Below are 19,008 nucleotides of genomic sequence, written 5' to 3'. Positions count from 1 at the left end.
TTCTCTGGGCCTTTTTTAACGCCATTTGTAGAAAAGAAGCAAGAGAGGATGCAACCCTCTTGTAAATACACTGCAAGTACTTTCTTTTTGTCTGTGATTCTTGTCCACCTACATGTGCTGACTGAATTTTATTGGAAAGTGGTAGCCTAGTACTTCTTTTAAGAGCATCCTGAAAACAATGACAAATTGCAGTTTTATTTTGGAGGACAGTTTGTGTGATACAAAGGGCCTTCAACGATAAGAACATTGCCCAGTGTGCAGAAGAAGAAAAGGGCACTTTTCTTGCCATTATGTGCAAAAACCACAACCCATAGCTCTTCACGTCTACCTTTTGTCTGCCTCCAAATATTGACATTTAGACTATGGACAAAATTGTTAGCATTCAGTAGGGTTGAGCTATCTCATGATTTCTGAAGGCGCCCACAATATACTTTTCAGTGATCGCAATATATATATTGATGTCCTCTTACTTCTGTTTTCAAAACTTCACATAACCTCATTGACTTGCAGAACTGCGCAACGTAAACATACCAATAGAGTTTGCCCAGCCCTAGCATGCGGTTACCTCTTAATGATAGAAGCCTCTGTTAAAACAAAATATGATCCAGCTTATAGATAGGTATGCTTATAACACTATATCTATAATCAGTAAATGTTGGCCATTCTGATGTACTGGTGTACTAATTTCTCTCCCTTTTCTATCATCATTGTTTTAGCAATCAATCTTAGAACAATCATCTAAGAGCTTTTTTTTCATGCAGATGCCATTTGCTGAATTTGGCAGAATACCTAGTGCTAATTTATACAGTCAACAAATGTTAATTATTTGGTGTGTGTTACCTATTGAATACATGGGGTAACTAACTTCTCTAACAGATTTTGTTACGCAAGCTCATAAATAACTCAAATAGATTTTTAATAAAATAAAAACTGTCAACTGATATCTGTTATTGTTATTTCAAATGAAGCTCTATAGACAAAACTAGAATGGTCCTCAGTAGAGTGAATACCTCCACCAAGGCCCAACAGTCCTGTTTAATTCAGACTAAGCCTATCCAATATCAAATTCTGTCTAAATTTCAAAACACCCGAACTGCTCACCATAATTTAAGATCACCAGATTTATGATCTGCACCAAGTTACTCTCACTTATAGATACTAGCCACCTTATTGTCCCAGATTTCTTTTTAACAAGATCCATGCATTGTTCCCTGAGAAATTTAAGAAAATGTCAAAAATGCCCCATCGTGCAATGATGAAATAAGTGAGAAAATATTCTGGATCCACCAGATCCGCACCTAAAGTTAATAGGGTATTCTGGGCCGATACCCATCCTCCATCCAAGTTTTTGTGGAGATCTGTTTACTAGTTTTTGTGTAATCCTGCTGACCAACAAACAAACAATAAAATGGGTGCAGGAAAAAACATAACCTCCTTGGCGGACATAACAAGCCAAAAGAGAAAGTCATTAATAATCAATTCTAAGACACTTTTCCCACCATGACAGTAAATATGATAAATGTTATGTTGATGGATGTGTCATTGACTGTTAGCCTGCCAAAAAGCTAAAAATAACATTTCTATGTCCAGCTTTCCAATGATCTTGTTTACAAATAATGCATAAATGTCATCACTTCATGATGAACGTCCCTATTACTGCACATGGATCCAATATGAAGACAAGATTGATGAAAACTTACTCTGAATGCAGCCAGTTTTTTTTTCTTATATGTCCTCAATTTCACATTACCTTCTTACCTGATTTCTTCAAATTACTTAGCAATAGAAATGTATGTTTTTTACTAAAATTCCACGATATAATAAAAACAAAAACAAACACATGCAGCCTCTTCTGAATACTTCTGAAGAAATGTCCTGAAAATGTGTGTCTTCTCGATGTCATATGTTTTATGGGTAGGATTAAGTCTTTACTCTCCTCTCCTGACAGCCCTAATGATATTAAAAAAGGGGTGAAGCATGTTGATTTATTGCAGCATGGATGTAAGCTGTGATGTCCAATGCTGAGAGATCTATGCAAATCTTGCTTTGAAAAAAATTTGAATCTTCAAATATGTCTTTGCTTTAATATAAGGGTCATTCCAGAATTGGAGGACATTTGGGCTTCGGAATTTTCAAAAAATTAACCTTCTATTTGACAATTTTCTGTTACATATTCATCAATAATAGGTATTAAACTATAAAAAACTTTATTGGCTCATCTCAGGCATAAAAGGATTTTTTTTTTATATTACATGTTTCATTTGATATTTACTAAATCTGGCGCAACCCTGTTACCAACAGGGTTGCAAATACATGCTAATTTTAGCGTTTTCTCACAAATCTATGCTAGCTGTTTAACTAGCTGTTAGCATTTACCAAGATGACAAACTTACATAAGTAAACAAGTAAAGTATTTATATTATTCTGGAATTATGCATAACAGGGTTGCGTGAGGTAGAGTGAGACATTCAAGCAAGGCTGACAATGTTATTAATTTTTGAAAAATATAAGAGAGGACATACCTTTGCTCTACCCATGCTGTTGGGAAACTGTTTGATGATGTCAATTCTAGTCTGTCATGTGGCTAACCCTTTTCTTCTTCTTTTACCATGCTAAAAAGTTTAAGGTAACAGGGTTGCATGCAAGTTGTGGGACACGGGTTTCTTGCATAATAATACTTATTTAAAACATTATGTTTTATTAAAAAGATGTTTCCCCATCTACAAGAGACATCTATGAACAAAACAATACAAAAAAAAGTAGATTTAAATGTCATTTTGACAGTTTTTATTGGAGTTCAATTTGGTCACCAAGGGTGTGGGACAAGAGAAAAATAGCATATTAGGGGGTACTCCAGACTTATTTGATATTTTAAAAAATATTTTCAAATTATTTTTTCTCCCAGTTTATTTAGAGTTGGTCTCTGGACAAGTAAAAGTTACACAACAACTGCATGATTTTGTATTTTGTAAACTTATTATTTGAAGTTTCATGGGTGGGACATAAAATGTCCTCCAATTTTGGAATGGCCCATGAGGCTGTTATTATTCTTTTTCCTGTAATGTATCTAAGTGGCATGGTGCAGTATGTATTCTGTGAACCTCCTTATAGGAAGGTTGGTTGTGCTTAATGGAGCTTTAAAAATACTGAGACCGGCTCAGGAACATTTCGATAATGTGGTGCACAAAGATGTTGTTCGTCTTAAGAGGTTCTTCCATACCAGCTCACTGCTCATGTCCTTAGAAATTACACTGACAAGGTGACATGTGGAGTCCATTTGTGACTTCTTTTCATCCCAAACAATCTTGCCATTGACCAATGGAATGAAACAAAATGTTAAAATGTGACAGCAGACTGTTTTCATTTTGCAACAGTTTATAGTCAAGCACATGGCAACAAACTACAAAAAACATTTGGATGGAGGTAAGAGATTCTCCAAGCAGAATTAGCATCTGCAAAAAACCTATAGGTATCCAGAGAGTTTGTTTACTACTCTCTGCCATCTTGTCAGGTTGGAGTCAGTAAATCTAAAAAAATTGGGTGACAGTGTGAAATGCGGGTGTGAGAGAGGTGGGCCAAGAAGAGTAAATCAAAACAGTTGAGTGTGATAGCCAAAGAAACAGTCAATGCAAACATGCTGCTAATATACTGTAAGAAATGGGAGTCAGCACATCTCCTGATATGATATTGTTTTGAGTTTATTCTTTATCATAGTAATGATTCTTAATGGCAAAAAAACAAACAAAAAAATGATCCTTACAGACATGTTTGCAGAGTCTGATACAAGTGCATGGGAAACAAGGGAAGTGAATGTGTTGTTTCGGCTTTCATGGTTGTGAACAATTGAAAACATAGTTAAAAAAAGCAGTTACATGCCCTAAATGTACAGTTAAAAATATTCTGGAGTAGGTTTTGTGATTTTAAAATTTCACTTTAAGAAATTATTATTTGATACTGAAAATGTTTCTTTTTCTATCTTATCATACCTTTGTTTGACCTATAAGCTGCATTAAGTGGCTTAACAACTAACAGCAGCGAGTCTTCATAGACTATCAAGTTCTTTTGTCTCGCATATTAGCTATAACACCTGTTTACTCACACATAAGAGCAACACGGGCAGCATGTCCTTCATGCTACCTGTCAAATTTAGATCTAATATCCACTTGTGTTTCATCCCAGGTTTGGCCCTCCAAAAATGGTGTCTCCCCTGATGTTTACTGAAAATGAGAGCGCAAGCTTGTAGTGTCATACCTTTCAGCAAGTGTCTGTACAGACAGATAGTTTCTTCAGTCTCTGGAGTCCTTTGTCAGAGACAGTGTTTCTGTGAGATATCTCCCCTGGCATTTAATTTTCACAAAAATGTAATACATTTTGCCAGTCTGCAAGGGACAAGAGTCCAGGTGCTAATCCCTCTGTGGAGGGTCACAGTAAGGTGAGGACAAGGGTCTAATGTTTCTCATTAAGCCATACATGGTGCTGGAAGTGAAACTATTGGTACTGCTCTGATTCAGAGTTAATAATAGTTATAATTAGGGATGCTCCTGACGACTAATTTCCCTGATGTTTTAGGCAAGTTTAACCTTACATTGGTCGACTAGTCTAAAAGCATTAAAACACTCAAACACAGTCAAATTGAGCAAAATTTAATCCACAAGGTTAAACATCGTCCCCTAAAATATTTTGTGCATTATGAGAGCCTTTTGAAACTGTTAAACACAAACCTCAACAGCCAAAACAAATTTTGAATGTGTCGAACTTTGCACCATGCATTATGAACCTTGCACATTATCCTACAGAACACGACAACCCACTGATGAAAGGTAACAAATAACACTTATTCAACGTAAAGCAAAGTTCAAGGTAACAATGTCTTTTAAAAAAAAAATTCTGATGATTACAACTTCTTTATTTTGTCACCGTAATTGCATAGCAAATACGTAAATAAATCTTAAACCATCATTGTTAGTTCGTAACGGATGCTCGTTTTTTATAAAGCAACATTTTACTCGGAAGTCATGACATCTTTTTTTTTAACTTTATTTAAAGCATTTTCAGTGTAAATTTTGAATACATTATTAAGATAATAATAATAATCATAAGTTGAACTGCTGACTAGCGAGGTTAGCAATGTTTAATCGACTGGCTGACTAATTGTGCACATCCCTAGTTATAATTGTTATAAATTTCCACAAATAATTATTAAGACATAACAAGGTATAACTATTGTCCTCACTTTGTTTACCCAGCTGGCACTCCATTGGTAGACTATAAGCTTTTATAGCCACTTCTCCTACCAAATCTCCAAAATATTATAATAGATTTATTTTTACTTTTTTTGCTTCCACCATGAGTAAGTTGGAGTATATGCTATATATGAACACAATAACTTTAAAGGGTTAAGCAAGGACAATTAATTATTTAGTCCTTTACTCTCTGTCAGGGGGATAAATGTGCTAAACTCTTGTCCCTGGTCAGGCGTTCTTCCCAGTAGAAGATCTGCTTAGAGAGTAATGGATGATACATGGTAATGCAGTATGACCTATTCTCTCAGTATGTTAATATTCATGTTGTTATGATTAATTTTACCCATTGCCTTAACCCACAAGCATATGCCAACGGCTGCATACTGTGCATGGCTTGCATTTATTGGCTCCTGGCATCATCCTAAACTCAGTTTGTCTGCCTCTAAATGAGTGTAAATGGATACCTTAGTGGAGCAATGAGCATGTGTTTATTGAAAGTAATGCCCTGTCACAATCACAGCTGGCAAAAAGCAAGCCACTATAACAGTGACATTCATTTGTCTGCAGCTGAGAGAGTGTTTTGTGAAATATAGTCCATTTCACAGGGTACATGTTTGTACTTGCTTAAGGCAATGCAGTCTTGACTGATACAGAGCGGTTGTTTTCCACATGTACATTGAAGTCGAAGTGCGGTGCTGATGTTATGGATTAAGTGGTTATCAGCAGCATGTTTTCGATTTAAATTTGTTGTGTAGTTTATCATGCTATCATCATATTGCTTCAGGCATGTTTTTAGTAGTTCTTTTCTTATGTGAAGGCCTAAATCTCTTATGGGTTAATGGTTTAAACCCTTTCATTTAGTTAGATTTTGGTGACGTTAAATTGAGGCCTGATTCATAAATTAAAAACAGCTGCTGTCAGATCAAACCTCTCTACCAGGAAAAAAGTGAAATTGATGTGTCTGTGGTGAGCTGTTTGCCTTCCTGCACATTTTTTTTGAGTTGGCATCACAATGTGACTGGTGCTAATGATTCACATTATCACCTCAAGGGGCTATTGAGCTATGCCAACCATGTTGCTGAACACATCTTTGCAACATGCTTTTCTTTGAGTTATTTTGGGGTTGTCTGGGCTGTCTTCACTGACATCCATTTGCTGCGGAAAGAAAAGCCCCAAGCTTGAAATAGCATCTCTCTATTTAAGTGTTTTTGCCTCACCTCCATTCTATGAATTTCTAATGTATTTGAGTGTTGGTCTTTTCTCTATAAAAGCTGCTTGTACAGGGAGAACCAAACAAACAAAAAAGGCTTGGATCAGAGAATAGAAAGTCTTTTCCACCAAAGACTGGTGTGTTGCATCCACTTCATACAGAGGGTCACCCACTTAGGTAAATTTGATCGATTTCTGATGCAGAATACCATTTCCTCTTGCAGTGGTCAACATGAAAATGGGAGTGATGATTGCCTGCTTTGTTAGTTTTGCAAAAGCAATGTTCAAGAATACAATGGAAGATGGTTAATGTGTTCAAATGCAAGTACTCCTCTAATTTAATCAGTTTTTTGAGATGACAGCATTCTAAGTTTACTCAGAACACACCAAGTGATATTATCGTATTAACTGGCTTTTATAGATAGCACTTATATAGACAACACCTGTATAAAAACTGCTATCAATATTATGTATGATATTTTTGATTGGTAACAGTTGTTATAATGTGGTCTTGGTCCACTCATCCAAAGATGGAGAACAATAAAGTTAACTGAATTATTCAACCTAATAATAAATTAAAATAAATCTTGTCAACCATGGTTAGACACCATTGTAAAGCTGTTAGCTGTTTAACATTGCTTAACGTGCCATGTTAAACCTCAGCTTGAGCTACTGTTTGAAAAGCAGCAGACCCAAAGGGACTACAGTATCAGCTCACAGGATGAATAAATGTGTTAGCTTGATAATCTACCAAATAAAACCACACCAATCATAATGTGGGAAACTTACTGGTGGGATTGTAAATGTTTCTATTCAAAAATAAATATTTAACCTTTTGGTTAACATGCATACACTCAACATAACGGCTAGGAGATAATGCCATACAATATTTTTACCTATATCGGGATACACAATTAATCTCTTCTCTTCTGGATGCAGCCGGTAGCCGTAGTTTGCTTCTTGTTGTTTGCAATAATAAAACAGTGTCAATCGTATCCTGGTGTGCGCTGGAATATCGTTTCTTTTTAAAAAAATTTATCAACAATTAAACAATTAATGTTAGTTCTTTTTCATCAATTCTTGTGTAGGCCTGCTCAAAACCTTAACAGAACACAAATACATTAAGGGGATTTTTGTTAAAAAATGCCTGAAAGTATACATACAATATTTGTAGTAAAATTTTGAGTATTAGCACCTTAATGAAATAAGGTTAATGATTGGTTAATGATGATTGCTTAATGGACCTCTTATGAAATAACCACCTGTAGGGCCCAAATATAAATTCTTTAAAACACTTCCTCAAATTGCTGCATTTCACAAACCCACTAGCATGCTTCTAACTAGAGTTATTAGTTTCAAATAATTAGAAACATTGCACCTCGAACTCATAATACTGTGTCACTGTCATAAAGAATGAATTATCTGGATCACAGTAAAGTAAAAGAGAGGAATTTGAGCAGAACTCAAAGCAATTAAACACAATAAGCACAAAAAGAAAGCAACAATAGGATGTGATGGAAGCCTTAACATGAGCTGAAATTCTCTCATGTCTCGGGACCTCAAGTTATTTTTATATATCAGACGTTGTTGTGTTATATTAAAGGCTTTTTTGCTTTAACTACCCTGGGTGTCTGCTTTTTTTCAGCTAATGGGAATTGCAACAACAGCCAGTTTTTTAGTTGCACTTCAATGTAACACAAGTCCCATATGTTTTCGTTTTCCTTATAAAGTAGCAGGGTGTGGTTGCCTGAAAGTGTTTTTTTGTGTCATATGAAACAGACAACCACAGATGCTGCAGTATTTTGTCAAGTAACAAACTAGACAAATAATCCAGAAAAGAGCAAAGTTATAAATTGTCGTTTTTAAGGATGGAATATAATAAATTTGGGGTTTGTGGTTAAAAAATAAAACAACTTAAATGTAAGATTTATAATTACAAACATGTATTTATAGTTGACTAAAAGTAATTCTTTGGTATCAATGTTTCTCGATAAATTAATAAATGATCCATGCCCTAGATTTGTCATAAGAACGTTTTTAAGGAATGAGGTCACTTAGGCTGGCTTTATACTCTCTGTGCTGAATGGATGATAATGGAGGCTGAGTTAAAACTTTTTTTCTGACATGCCATGCAAAAAGTCAACAACTCATTGACGTATTTAACTTTTCACAGCTGCTATTATCATTCGTAAGTGAGGGGTGTGACTGAAAGAGAGAATTATAGTTATTAGTTTTTTGAGTGTGGTACAACCTGATTAGAGAAATTACAGCATATGCTTCAAAGAAATCATGTTTACTTTACATTGCCTTTAGCCTGTCAAGGGAAACTCAGCATCATTTCAAGTGGATAAACAGAGGACACCCTACAGTAATATCAAACTTGCATGAGATAAATAATGTTTGCTGAATCTCACAGTCACACAAAAAATAAGCAAAATTACAAATCTGAATCAAAAACATTAGATTTGTACTTTTTTATGTACTGCACTGCAATGTTTTCACACACAAGTGTTAGGATTTAGGATGTTTACCATACTGTATGCTAGGAAGGGTTAATGATTTTTCAGTTTTGGCACTTTTTGTCACAAAATCTTTTATTAATTCTTGGATTTCTATTTATATTTTGTGTCCATATAGCACTCTACTCCATCATACTCTTCTGTGTCTTCCTGTGGATCCCCTTTGTTTATTTCTACTATGAAGAAAAGGATGATGACAACGTGAACAAATGCTCGGTAAGAATGCACCCCTCTTCTTCTACACACAACTCCGTGCCATGCTTAGATGCGATAATGAGGAATTCGAATTTGATTCAAATGATTTAGGTGGAGCTGACCAATATGTTAATGCTAAAATGCCCTGAAGTAATTTTTAGTTGAACTTCCAACCTGAATCCATTTGTCCACATTTTACTTGACAAGCAATGAAAGCAAATGTCTATCCTTCCAATTTTACTTCTTTGGATTCTGCATGAACATTAATATGAATTTTAGTTTTATCAGCAAGTACAAGATAGTTTATATGTTTCCTCAATATTTTTGCTTTCATTGATTTGTCTGATGTTTGAAGAAATAACATCTCATTTCACCTGTATTTTTATAATGCGATTTGTTCATCTGCCTGTACTGTCTATCTAGTAACTAGTATTCCTATCTACTGTTCAGACAGGATATAGACATAGCTTATTCCATCTTGTGTGTTGATTGCATGGGTTTTATACAATCTTGATAAAAAATAAAAAATAAAATGCAAGTCTCTTTCATAAACAATCATGCTACTGCTGACGATGACTTTGATCAAGACCTATGTTGTTCATTTTAAATACATAATGCCATGTAAAATAAAGGCATTTGGCATCAAGATTATGTTTCACCCTTGAAGAGTGAAACATAAGTCTCCTTCAAAAACAGTCCAAGGCGCACACTATGATTTGTGCAAAAATAAAATGCCTTTATTTTACATGGCATTATGTATTTAAAATAAGATGGAATAAGGAGAGTGTACCTGAAGAGTCCAAATTGCGCCTGTAACCACCAGAAAGACCTGTGGTGCTTCCATTCCTTTGTCTTCAGGAAATGGACATAGACTTCTTCATCTTTAAGACTCATCAACCAAGTTCTGTTAATGACTGTATTTCCTTTTTTTCTTAACGTATTTTTAAATGTGCAATTATATTCATACTCAAAATGAACAAGTATGAGCTTGAAAATAATTTGGCTACTGAAAATAACCCTGTAGATTTTTAGCCCCTCGTGGTGCTGCAGAGCAATGTTTCATATTCTTGTATCCTGTCATCATGCGGTCACAGGACACACACGTCTCAGAAAGGTCACACATGCATACCATAAGAACAGAGGTGATATGATGCACATTTACACTGACTGCAGAGGGCATATCAACAGTTATTGGAGATTATATCTGTAAAAGATGAAAAGATCTTTGCTGTCAAAAAATCAATTCAAAAACAAGAAAAAACGCTTTTTTTATAAGGTAGGAAATGCAGTCAGCATGTTTCACAGGTCACAACAATACAGACAATATGAGTTTGTGTTTCAAATAAAAGCAAAAGTTTAAGGAAAAAAGATTAAAATTCATTAATATGTATGTAACAGTTTGTGGCAGTAAATGGCCACATTGTCAAACCCTTGCATCCACATTATAAATTATAGGTCTCATATTGTCACCTGAAATTTTGAAAAAATTTAAATCCCTATCTTCAGAAGTCTTTTTAGTGAGTGATGTACCAAATACCAGCTATCTCACAGTGTCTTTTCTTCCATCTTTGTGTCAGTTTAGAGCTGACAGAGGCACTTTCTCTCAGACAGTGAGGTCTTTTGTATTGTTACTTTAAAAGCACCTTGAATAGCACTGGGAGTGACATGTTATCTCTGCCAGGTCAAACTGGATCTACACTCACTCTATATACCGCTCACTCACCATAGTCGTCAGCTAAATGGAGGATGACCCCCTTCCCTCACTCACAATGAATAATAATATTTCACTTCATGCCCACGATTGACCAGTTTAATTTTTTCTTTTATTACAGCAAGTGAAAAACGCTCTGAAGTACACAATTGGATTTGCCATTGTCTGCGTGGTGCTCCTTTTAATTGGGTAAGCTGGAGACACGGAGGGCTTCTTCTGCTTCAGTACACGATAGGTGGAAGGGGGTGTGGATATGTCATTGTGTTCAGTTAATGAGAGGAGGACCCCTTCAAACAGCTACAGTACCATTTGTCTGGCCATGATAAGCCATTCAAGACAAAAAAAAAGCTATATTGGTCTGTCTAAATATAGGTTTTATTCTTGTCTGTCTGATTCTCAACTAAATTCCTTGCATTTTGTCAATGTGGAGAGAACATTGAGTCTTTTTGTGACATTCTATTAACAAATCTATAGTGATTCACATTCTCAGCCGTGTCCCATTTATCCGCCAGTTTTATACTGGTTCTGCTCAGTAGCGCCTGCACTACATAATAGATTTCCTTTGCAGGCGTGACAGCAACATGCCTAGAGTTCAACCTATACGATTTAATGTGCTCTCTGGACCATTAAATGGTGCATGTCTGGAAAGCTTACCTAGTTTGGGAAAATAAAGGACACATGACTATACCTTCTTACAGCTTGAAGTTTGAAAGTTTTATAGACAGAAGCAATTTAGCCCCTCTTTTTACCTCATGAACTGGAACTATTGCCGCTTTGTTCTGGCAATTGTTGCTTTGGTCCTTTGATTTTCAAGAACATGATAGCTTTTATCCTGGGCTGCTTTTCTGATGCCAGGAGACATAATGGCTTTGTTCACTTCCGACTGCTCACTCAGCGAGTCTTTTCTTGATGGCTTTTGTTTGTTGTCTTTAAACCTGGCAAGGTCTTAAACTTCTTAAATGACCCCTGATCTTTCACTGCTACAGGTTTTTGTTTTTTTTAATTTATTTTGGCAACTGCAAGTAACTTATCTCAACATGTCATTTAGTCTCAAATTCAGTTTTCAGTGCTTTTTGCGATGATCTAAAGAAAATTGATTGATGCTTTGAAAAAGTCTGGATGGCAGCTCTGAAAAGGTGCCTTCAAAGAAAATTTCCCAGTCAATTTCTATTTAAGACTAAAGCAATAGAAGCTGAGTTCTGTCAGAGGTTTGGAGTATGTGGCTACTTGTAGTATTTTAAAACCCTCTTTATGACACGGTGTCATAGCACACATTTTGTTGAAGATGAAGCAGAATTTCAAGTGCTAAGTCTATATGTTTCTGTGTCTCATTTAAAGAGAAAACCTGTTTAGATTTAACTTTGTGAGAGTAACATCCTTACTGCAGACACATCTGTGAAGAGTTGGATAAGGGTGAAGGTCACTTTGATGATGTGTTTTTTTCTGAAAATGAAAAATGACAAATAACATAACTGAAGGGAAGTGCATGAAAAAGATTAAGTGCAAGTGTGGGCCCTTGGGGTTATCCACATGATAGTTGGGCAGATGAAGCCTATTGAGACCTGAATTCGTTTGGTTTTTTTTTTTTGCATGAGGCAAAGGAAAGTCTCTGAGATGCTGATGTAATCTCTTTCACCTCCCCTGGTGAAGGTTTTTTCTCTTTTTTAACTTCCGAAAAGAATCCCTGTAGATTCACAGAGCACTATTTCATTGGGTTTTAGAGGCTACATACTAAGAAGGGTTCTGGCCTATTTCTCTGTTGTGTAGGATTTCATGATTAATAGAATCAAATTCTGCACAGGCATCTGGCATCAATACTGCTGACCTTTTCCCCAATTTAGTTTGCATAGATATATACAGGTAGTCCCAAGAAGTGTTGACAAAATATGTTTTAAAAATTTTTCCCCCTCAACATCAAGGAGCTGTTTAGGTACAACTTAAATATCTGCCCCTAAATAACTAAAGTTCTATTTAAAAGGAAACCTTGGCAATGATATAGGTCTGTCTATGTGAGGGATGCATCTAAATGGCTACATGTCATTAGGAATATTGAGCTTACAGGATGTAACTAAACATATTACCATAATCATCTGCCTATTCAAGGAAACACATGTAAAGGTTAAAACATCCGGTGGATTGGAAGGTAATGTTATTCTTTTATGGGGCACAAATATCAAACACTTTGTGCACAGAAGTGCTAAAGTCACTCTGTAGGTTATGACAGTCATGGTTAATAGCACTAAATATGTAAGGCTATAACATTTGAGATCTTAAGCAGCTTATGTGTTTTGTTTGTTCCTTCCCAAAATAAATTGAAAAGGATTGGAGGGGATGCAGAGCTCAGAAGACTGTCCATTGTGTTAGAAATAGCAATTAATCCAGTTTTCAAGGGTGCAGTACTAAGATAGATAACCAAAAGGTCAATTGCAAGATCCCTTTATATACTGTATGTAAGAAAATAAGATGTATTCTCACTGTTTTCCAGCCGAACTAGCAGCAGTCTATCTATCTGTCTCTATTGCTCTCTTGCCATATTTCAGAAACAGTAATGAGATTGGTAGCTTTACATATTTGGCTGTGGTGGAGGTTCATAGAAGGTAATGTTTTCTTTATTTTCCTTTATGTGTGGCTCATTGAAAAAATACACCTGTTGCTGAAACCATCACTGCCTCTACAAAGGCTAAGATTGAGCATATTGTGTACTTGGGACAGTGACAGCCTAGAAGTACAGAAGTTTCTTAATGCATTGTCCTTACTTCTAATAAATTGTTGTGTCATTGTTTTCAGAGCCTTCGTTCCACTTGTACCCCCACCCAGTCAGAATTCCACTCAATGGGAGAAAGTGCAATACCTCCTTGAGGAGCTTGGCAGTAGTCGTAAGTATATCCTCTCAAGAAGATACTTCCTGTTATATTCAATTTGTGTTTTACAGCTGACCATCATATTTTATTTCTTTTATCTCTTTTTACATCGGACTACTTCAGTCATTCCGCCCTACTCCATCATTAGTCATATTCATTACTCCCTTTCACCCACATCCATGGCTACATCGATTCTTCTTTCCTGCTTCTTCCTGTTATCTTCTTTCTAATATCCATTTATCATCCAGCCTCATTGATCAGTGTGAAGTTTGTTTGGCTGTTTAGACAGAATGGTAAGCATATTTTGCAGGTAAGACCCAAAAAGACACAGGTTGTGTGTATGGAGGCTGGTAGATTTTGACAGGGTCCTCCCCTTTTAGTGCTCATGGAAGACAAGGTAATAGAGGTTAGCATGTTTAAAATGAAAGTAACGCTTCATAGGGTCAGTTCTAAGTAGGGATGTCAATGGTTAACCATTAATCGGGAAACCCATAGGAAAACTTTTGAGCAGTTACGTAGGTCTGTCTATAAATGAATTTTGCATACAAACACACACTCCGCTAACAGCCTCGCTAGCAAGCAGTCTGGGGTATAAAATTAAGCGCACTAAACAAAGCTCATTGTGGGAGCAGTTTCTCCAGAAAGGCAACAAAGTCAAATGTAATATTTCTGTTTGTGATGCTGATCTTCAGTTTACTAGTAGTACGAGCTGTACCACATTAAAGGGATAGTTCGGATTTTTTGACATGAAGTTGTATGACATCCTCACCATCAGTGTCGTGCATCAGCAGTGACTTTTCCCCCACTGCGTCCTGTGAGCCGAGGTCTGTCCCGCTGTTGTTGCTGAAGAAAGTAGTTACGGCTAGTTTGCGGGGTCACGAAGATAAAGCGTTTTGCTTCAAAAAACAATATCCGTTCAAAAGAGTAAAACATTTGCATCACAAAATCGTTTACGACAAAAAAGTCAGACCTCACGATCACCTGGCACTATTTCCCCTCCCTTCGTATCACTGCGCGCTTCTGCCTGTTGACACACCGCACTGCTCCGTCAGCTGTTTCACGGTGTTTACATGCTCGGATGTGCGAGAGAGCTAACGTGAGTACTAGCGAGATTATTAGACAAGAGGATATATAAAAATGGTGCGGATTTGCGATTATCCGGGTTGCAACAACAAAGATCACACCAAGTCGCCGTATATATTTCACCGCTTTCCTGTCACGGACATTGCTATTAGGCAACTTTGGCTTCTTGCCATAGGCTTGAACATTGAAGCGAGACTGCCAAGGGTGAAAAAGCTTCGTGTGTGTAGTGCACACTTCAGCAAGGACGATTATGTTCCTACACGCCCAGGAAAGAGGAAGAAACATGTTTTGAAGAGCGCTGCTGTGCAACGACCCCAGGTAAGAACAACTATCTACAAGCTAAAGATGGTGCCTTTTTATATGATGACTGTTATTATTATTGTCAGCAACTTGGACCGCTTCTCTGTCTCTCTCCTCTCTCTCTGCCCGTTCTAACTCCATTTGACGAAGCTCGGTGTCTGTGTATTCGGGTTCATAAAGATATCCCTTTGGCTCTGTGGTAAAAGGAATGTCTTCATCACTCGTTTCGTAGTCAGACATATTTACATTTACCATCCGAGCATGTAAACACCGTGAAACAGCTGACGGAGCGGTGCGGTGTGTCAACAGGCGGAAGCGCGCAGTGATACGAAGGGAGGGAAAATAGTGCCAGGTGATCGTGAGGTCTGACTTTTTTGTCGTAAACGATTTTGTGATGCAAATGTTTTACTCTTTTGAACGGATATTGTTTTTTGAAGCAAAACGCTTTATCTTCGTGACCCCGCAAACTAGCCGTAACTACTTTCTTCAGCAACAACAGCGGGACAGACCTCGGCTCACAGGACGCAGTGGGGGAAAAGTCACTGCTGATGCACGACACTGATGGTGAGGATGTCATACAACTTCATGTCAAAAAATCCGAACTATCCCTTTAAGCACAAGCATCCGGCTGCAATGTCAGAGGATGGCTTGCAGTCAAAGATCACATTGCTGCTAGCCAATTGGACAAAGTGTGATGCACACCAAAGGGTTGAGACCAATACGTTGCCAGTCGACAGTGGTCGTCAAGGGCAAATGTACTGCAACGCAGCACAAATAGACAAAACAAGCAAATAAAGAAAACATCTTTATCAGTTTTCCAACACTTGCATAACATTTTTTTTGGCTGGGCAGTGTATATTGTATGTTGGTATGGTATTCCCAGATGTTTGTGCCCACCCTTCATTGTGGATTCACTACTTCCTCTAACATTTTAAATGTCAATGTGCATGCAATTAAGTGTACCGGTTAAAGTAATCTAGTATTGATAGTTGACTGTGTGATCCCAACTCTGTGAAGACGTGCTCCTGAGCTCCTGAGGAGCATTGCCAAATGTGGACTCCTAACAGTCCTCTGGCCTTTTGCCATCTGGGGATCAAGAAGGAAGTTGAACCATCTGCCTCTCTTGACAATAGTGGACCCCTACATGCTCCCCTAACCTTCCTTCCTTGGCACAGGGGGAAATTGCTCGGTGGCTGAGGAGGAAATGCGAGGATCATCCCTTTTCTAATTCTCCATCTCATCTGTCTCCAGATGGGAGGTTAATTGTGGAAAGGAAAGGCACTTTTGCCACATAACCTACTGACTGCTTTGCAAAGACTGTTCATTAAGGCCACTACATCCTTTAATAGCTCCAACGTTACAGATGTTCCAATCTTCCAATGATGCCTGAATGTACTTCAGATCAGTAGCTATTAATGTTGGTATGCAAGACCATACAGTGCACTCTTGTATTTCTGGCCATGCCTCAAGGAGGAGTGGAGTGGGTGGGAATCCATCTTAAACTAGCAAAAGTACTTGGAAAAGATTTCTTGACTCTTTATCTTTCCTGCCTCTACCCATTATCAGTGAGAAAAGAACAAATAACCTCATACTGACCCTGACATACACATACACATGTGAGTATATGAGCAGATCTAAACCATAGAAATTCTTTTTACCAGCATATTTGACTCTCTTCACACCCCATCGCTTACAGTTGAAAAATACTTTAATTCAATATTAGTATGCAGTTATTCTGCGTTTTCCTATATGGGAATGGACTATTCATATCTCACTCTGACTCCTAGGGCTCTAAAGATGCTATACCATACACCACACATGATTTGGAAAATGGAGAAAAAAAATGAAAAAATACATAAAATAACAAAACATAAAAATTAGTACATGTTAAATGATCAAACAAGTATTTCTGCTCGTTTTAGTGCATGTACAATATAACAAATCATGTGTAGTATAACTTACATTCTTGTTGAACGGCGACAAAAGCGCACCATGTGTTTTAAATTATTTTTTCCTATCTCCAAAGCAGCCACTGGTATCCATTCATTTCACTATAATTTGGCAATCAACTTGATAAGACTTGTAGCTTCCGTAGGGTATAATTACATCATTTATGGATTAAAAAAAAAGGAGCACATATCAGTCTGTGCTTTTGAAGGCTATATTATGCACAATAATTTAAGTTTTGGAATCTAAAAGTAGACGGGATGTTCACTGGACTGTTGATTGATCCTGTGCAGCAAACAGCAGTTCAGAGTACCAAACCCTCTCTGAGTCACTGGGTGAGGTCTTCGAGAGGTCACCACTTTAGGACTTCATAGACCTGCAGCAGGATCCTGAAGGATTTTGTCTTTCCTGCATTTAATTACATTATTTTTAATCCACGCTGATAATGTCTCTTTATTTTTGTTGTATTTACATTGTGACTTCATGGAATACTAATACTAATGCAACCCTGACTAAAATCTATATGTGGTTTCAAATTCTCACGGAATTTTTGTGTTTTTACACAGTCAGTAATCCAATCTGAGAGAATTGGGGTTGAAACACTTCATTGTAATAAAGTGTAACTCTAGTCTAAATGAGACACTACTTACACTATATGAATACACTTGAATGTGTCTTGAGAGCCTTTTTGTTTTGTTTTATGGGTTGTCCATCCCATTCTTGTGATCTACTCCATTTTTCATGAACCTTGAGGGAATTTCTTAAAATTTGGTACAAATGTACACTTGGACTCAATTTGGTGGTCAAGGTCACTGTGACCTCATGGCACCCTGTTTTTGTGAACGCGATATCTCAGAACTGCCTCGAGGGAAGGAATCTACCTGGACTCAAGGATGAACTGATTAGAATTTTGTGGCCAAAGGTCAGAGGTTAAATGCACTGTGACATAATACTCTGCTAAAAATGTTCTCACCATTATCAATGCCATAGCTCAGGAACAGCAACTTCACAGCAACTTGATGCACAGAGGCATACAACCACTATGCAGTAACTCTAGTTGTTGTACTAACATTGTGACTTCATGGAATACTAATACTAATGCAATCACAACTAAAATCTGTATGTGGTTTCAAAGATTCACAGACCAGACGGCATTTTGTGCAAAATCTTATTTTTGTGCTTTTAGACCTGTCAGTAATCCAATCTAATGTAACTCTAGTCTAAATGAGACACCACTTACAGTACATGAATACATTTGCAGACCTATGCATTGGTCAGGTTTTAAATGTGTCTTTAGAGCCTTGTAACTCTGACGTGCCTTCATAAAACCATAAAGTCAAACGCATTCATTTTACATTCAGGCTTTAGTATTTTTTTTATGCAATTAAACCATGCTGTTTGTTCTGCACATACACAGTACATTTTTCAATGGTTTAGCTAACTGAATTATAAAATAGCATGGGTAAAAATAGATGCTATTATCATTTAAAATACATTTGAGGATTCACTTGACAGATTCATGCTGAGGGGGTTGAAGTAAAGTTTTTGCCGTCCCTCAAGTTTGTGATCCTGCTTTATCTGTATTAGCATGGTGTCCCTCAACTGTGAGTTTAAAGTTACAACATGCCCAAAATATCTTCTTAAACACAAATTATGATCTAATCCTATTTCCCAGATCATACTGTAAGACTTTTACAACTGATGGTGCCTGGTAACATGACCAACCTTGCTTTAACAACATGCTGTCATATGGCATTGTGGCAGGAAGAGATTATTGTTGCCATCATACAGTACACTATATCCCATCCCTGGAGCATACAGCTGCTTCTTACTGGCTTTTGATGATTCTGTCATTCCACATAAGTAGGGTGCTTGGGCTAAAGGAGCTCCTTAATAAACACCTCTCTGTACAAGTCTCATGCATGCACACTAGCCTGAAG

General features: G+C 37.0%; 1 protein-coding gene across 1 annotated transcript in view; it reads left to right on the top strand.

Moving 5' to 3' along the window:
- The window catches only part of lmbrd1 (LMBR1 domain containing 1), a 68,354-nt gene that overhangs the window by 10,584 nt on the left and 38,762 nt on the right, over positions 1–19,008 (top strand). The window contains exons 4-6 of the mRNA XM_073482093.1: positions 9,090–9,187; positions 10,999–11,066; positions 13,665–13,753. Coding sequence (XP_073338194.1) covers positions 9,090–9,187; positions 10,999–11,066; positions 13,665–13,753 — 255 coding nt within the window. The remainder of the gene's footprint in view (positions 1–9,089; positions 9,188–10,998; positions 11,067–13,664; positions 13,754–19,008) is intronic.

Source organism: Pagrus major, chromosome 15, assembly GCF_040436345.1.
Source record: "Pagrus major chromosome 15, Pma_NU_1.0".
Lineage (NCBI taxonomy): Eukaryota > Metazoa > Chordata > Actinopteri > Spariformes > Sparidae > Pagrus > Pagrus major.
This window is presented reverse-complemented; position numbering and strand designations above follow the sequence as displayed.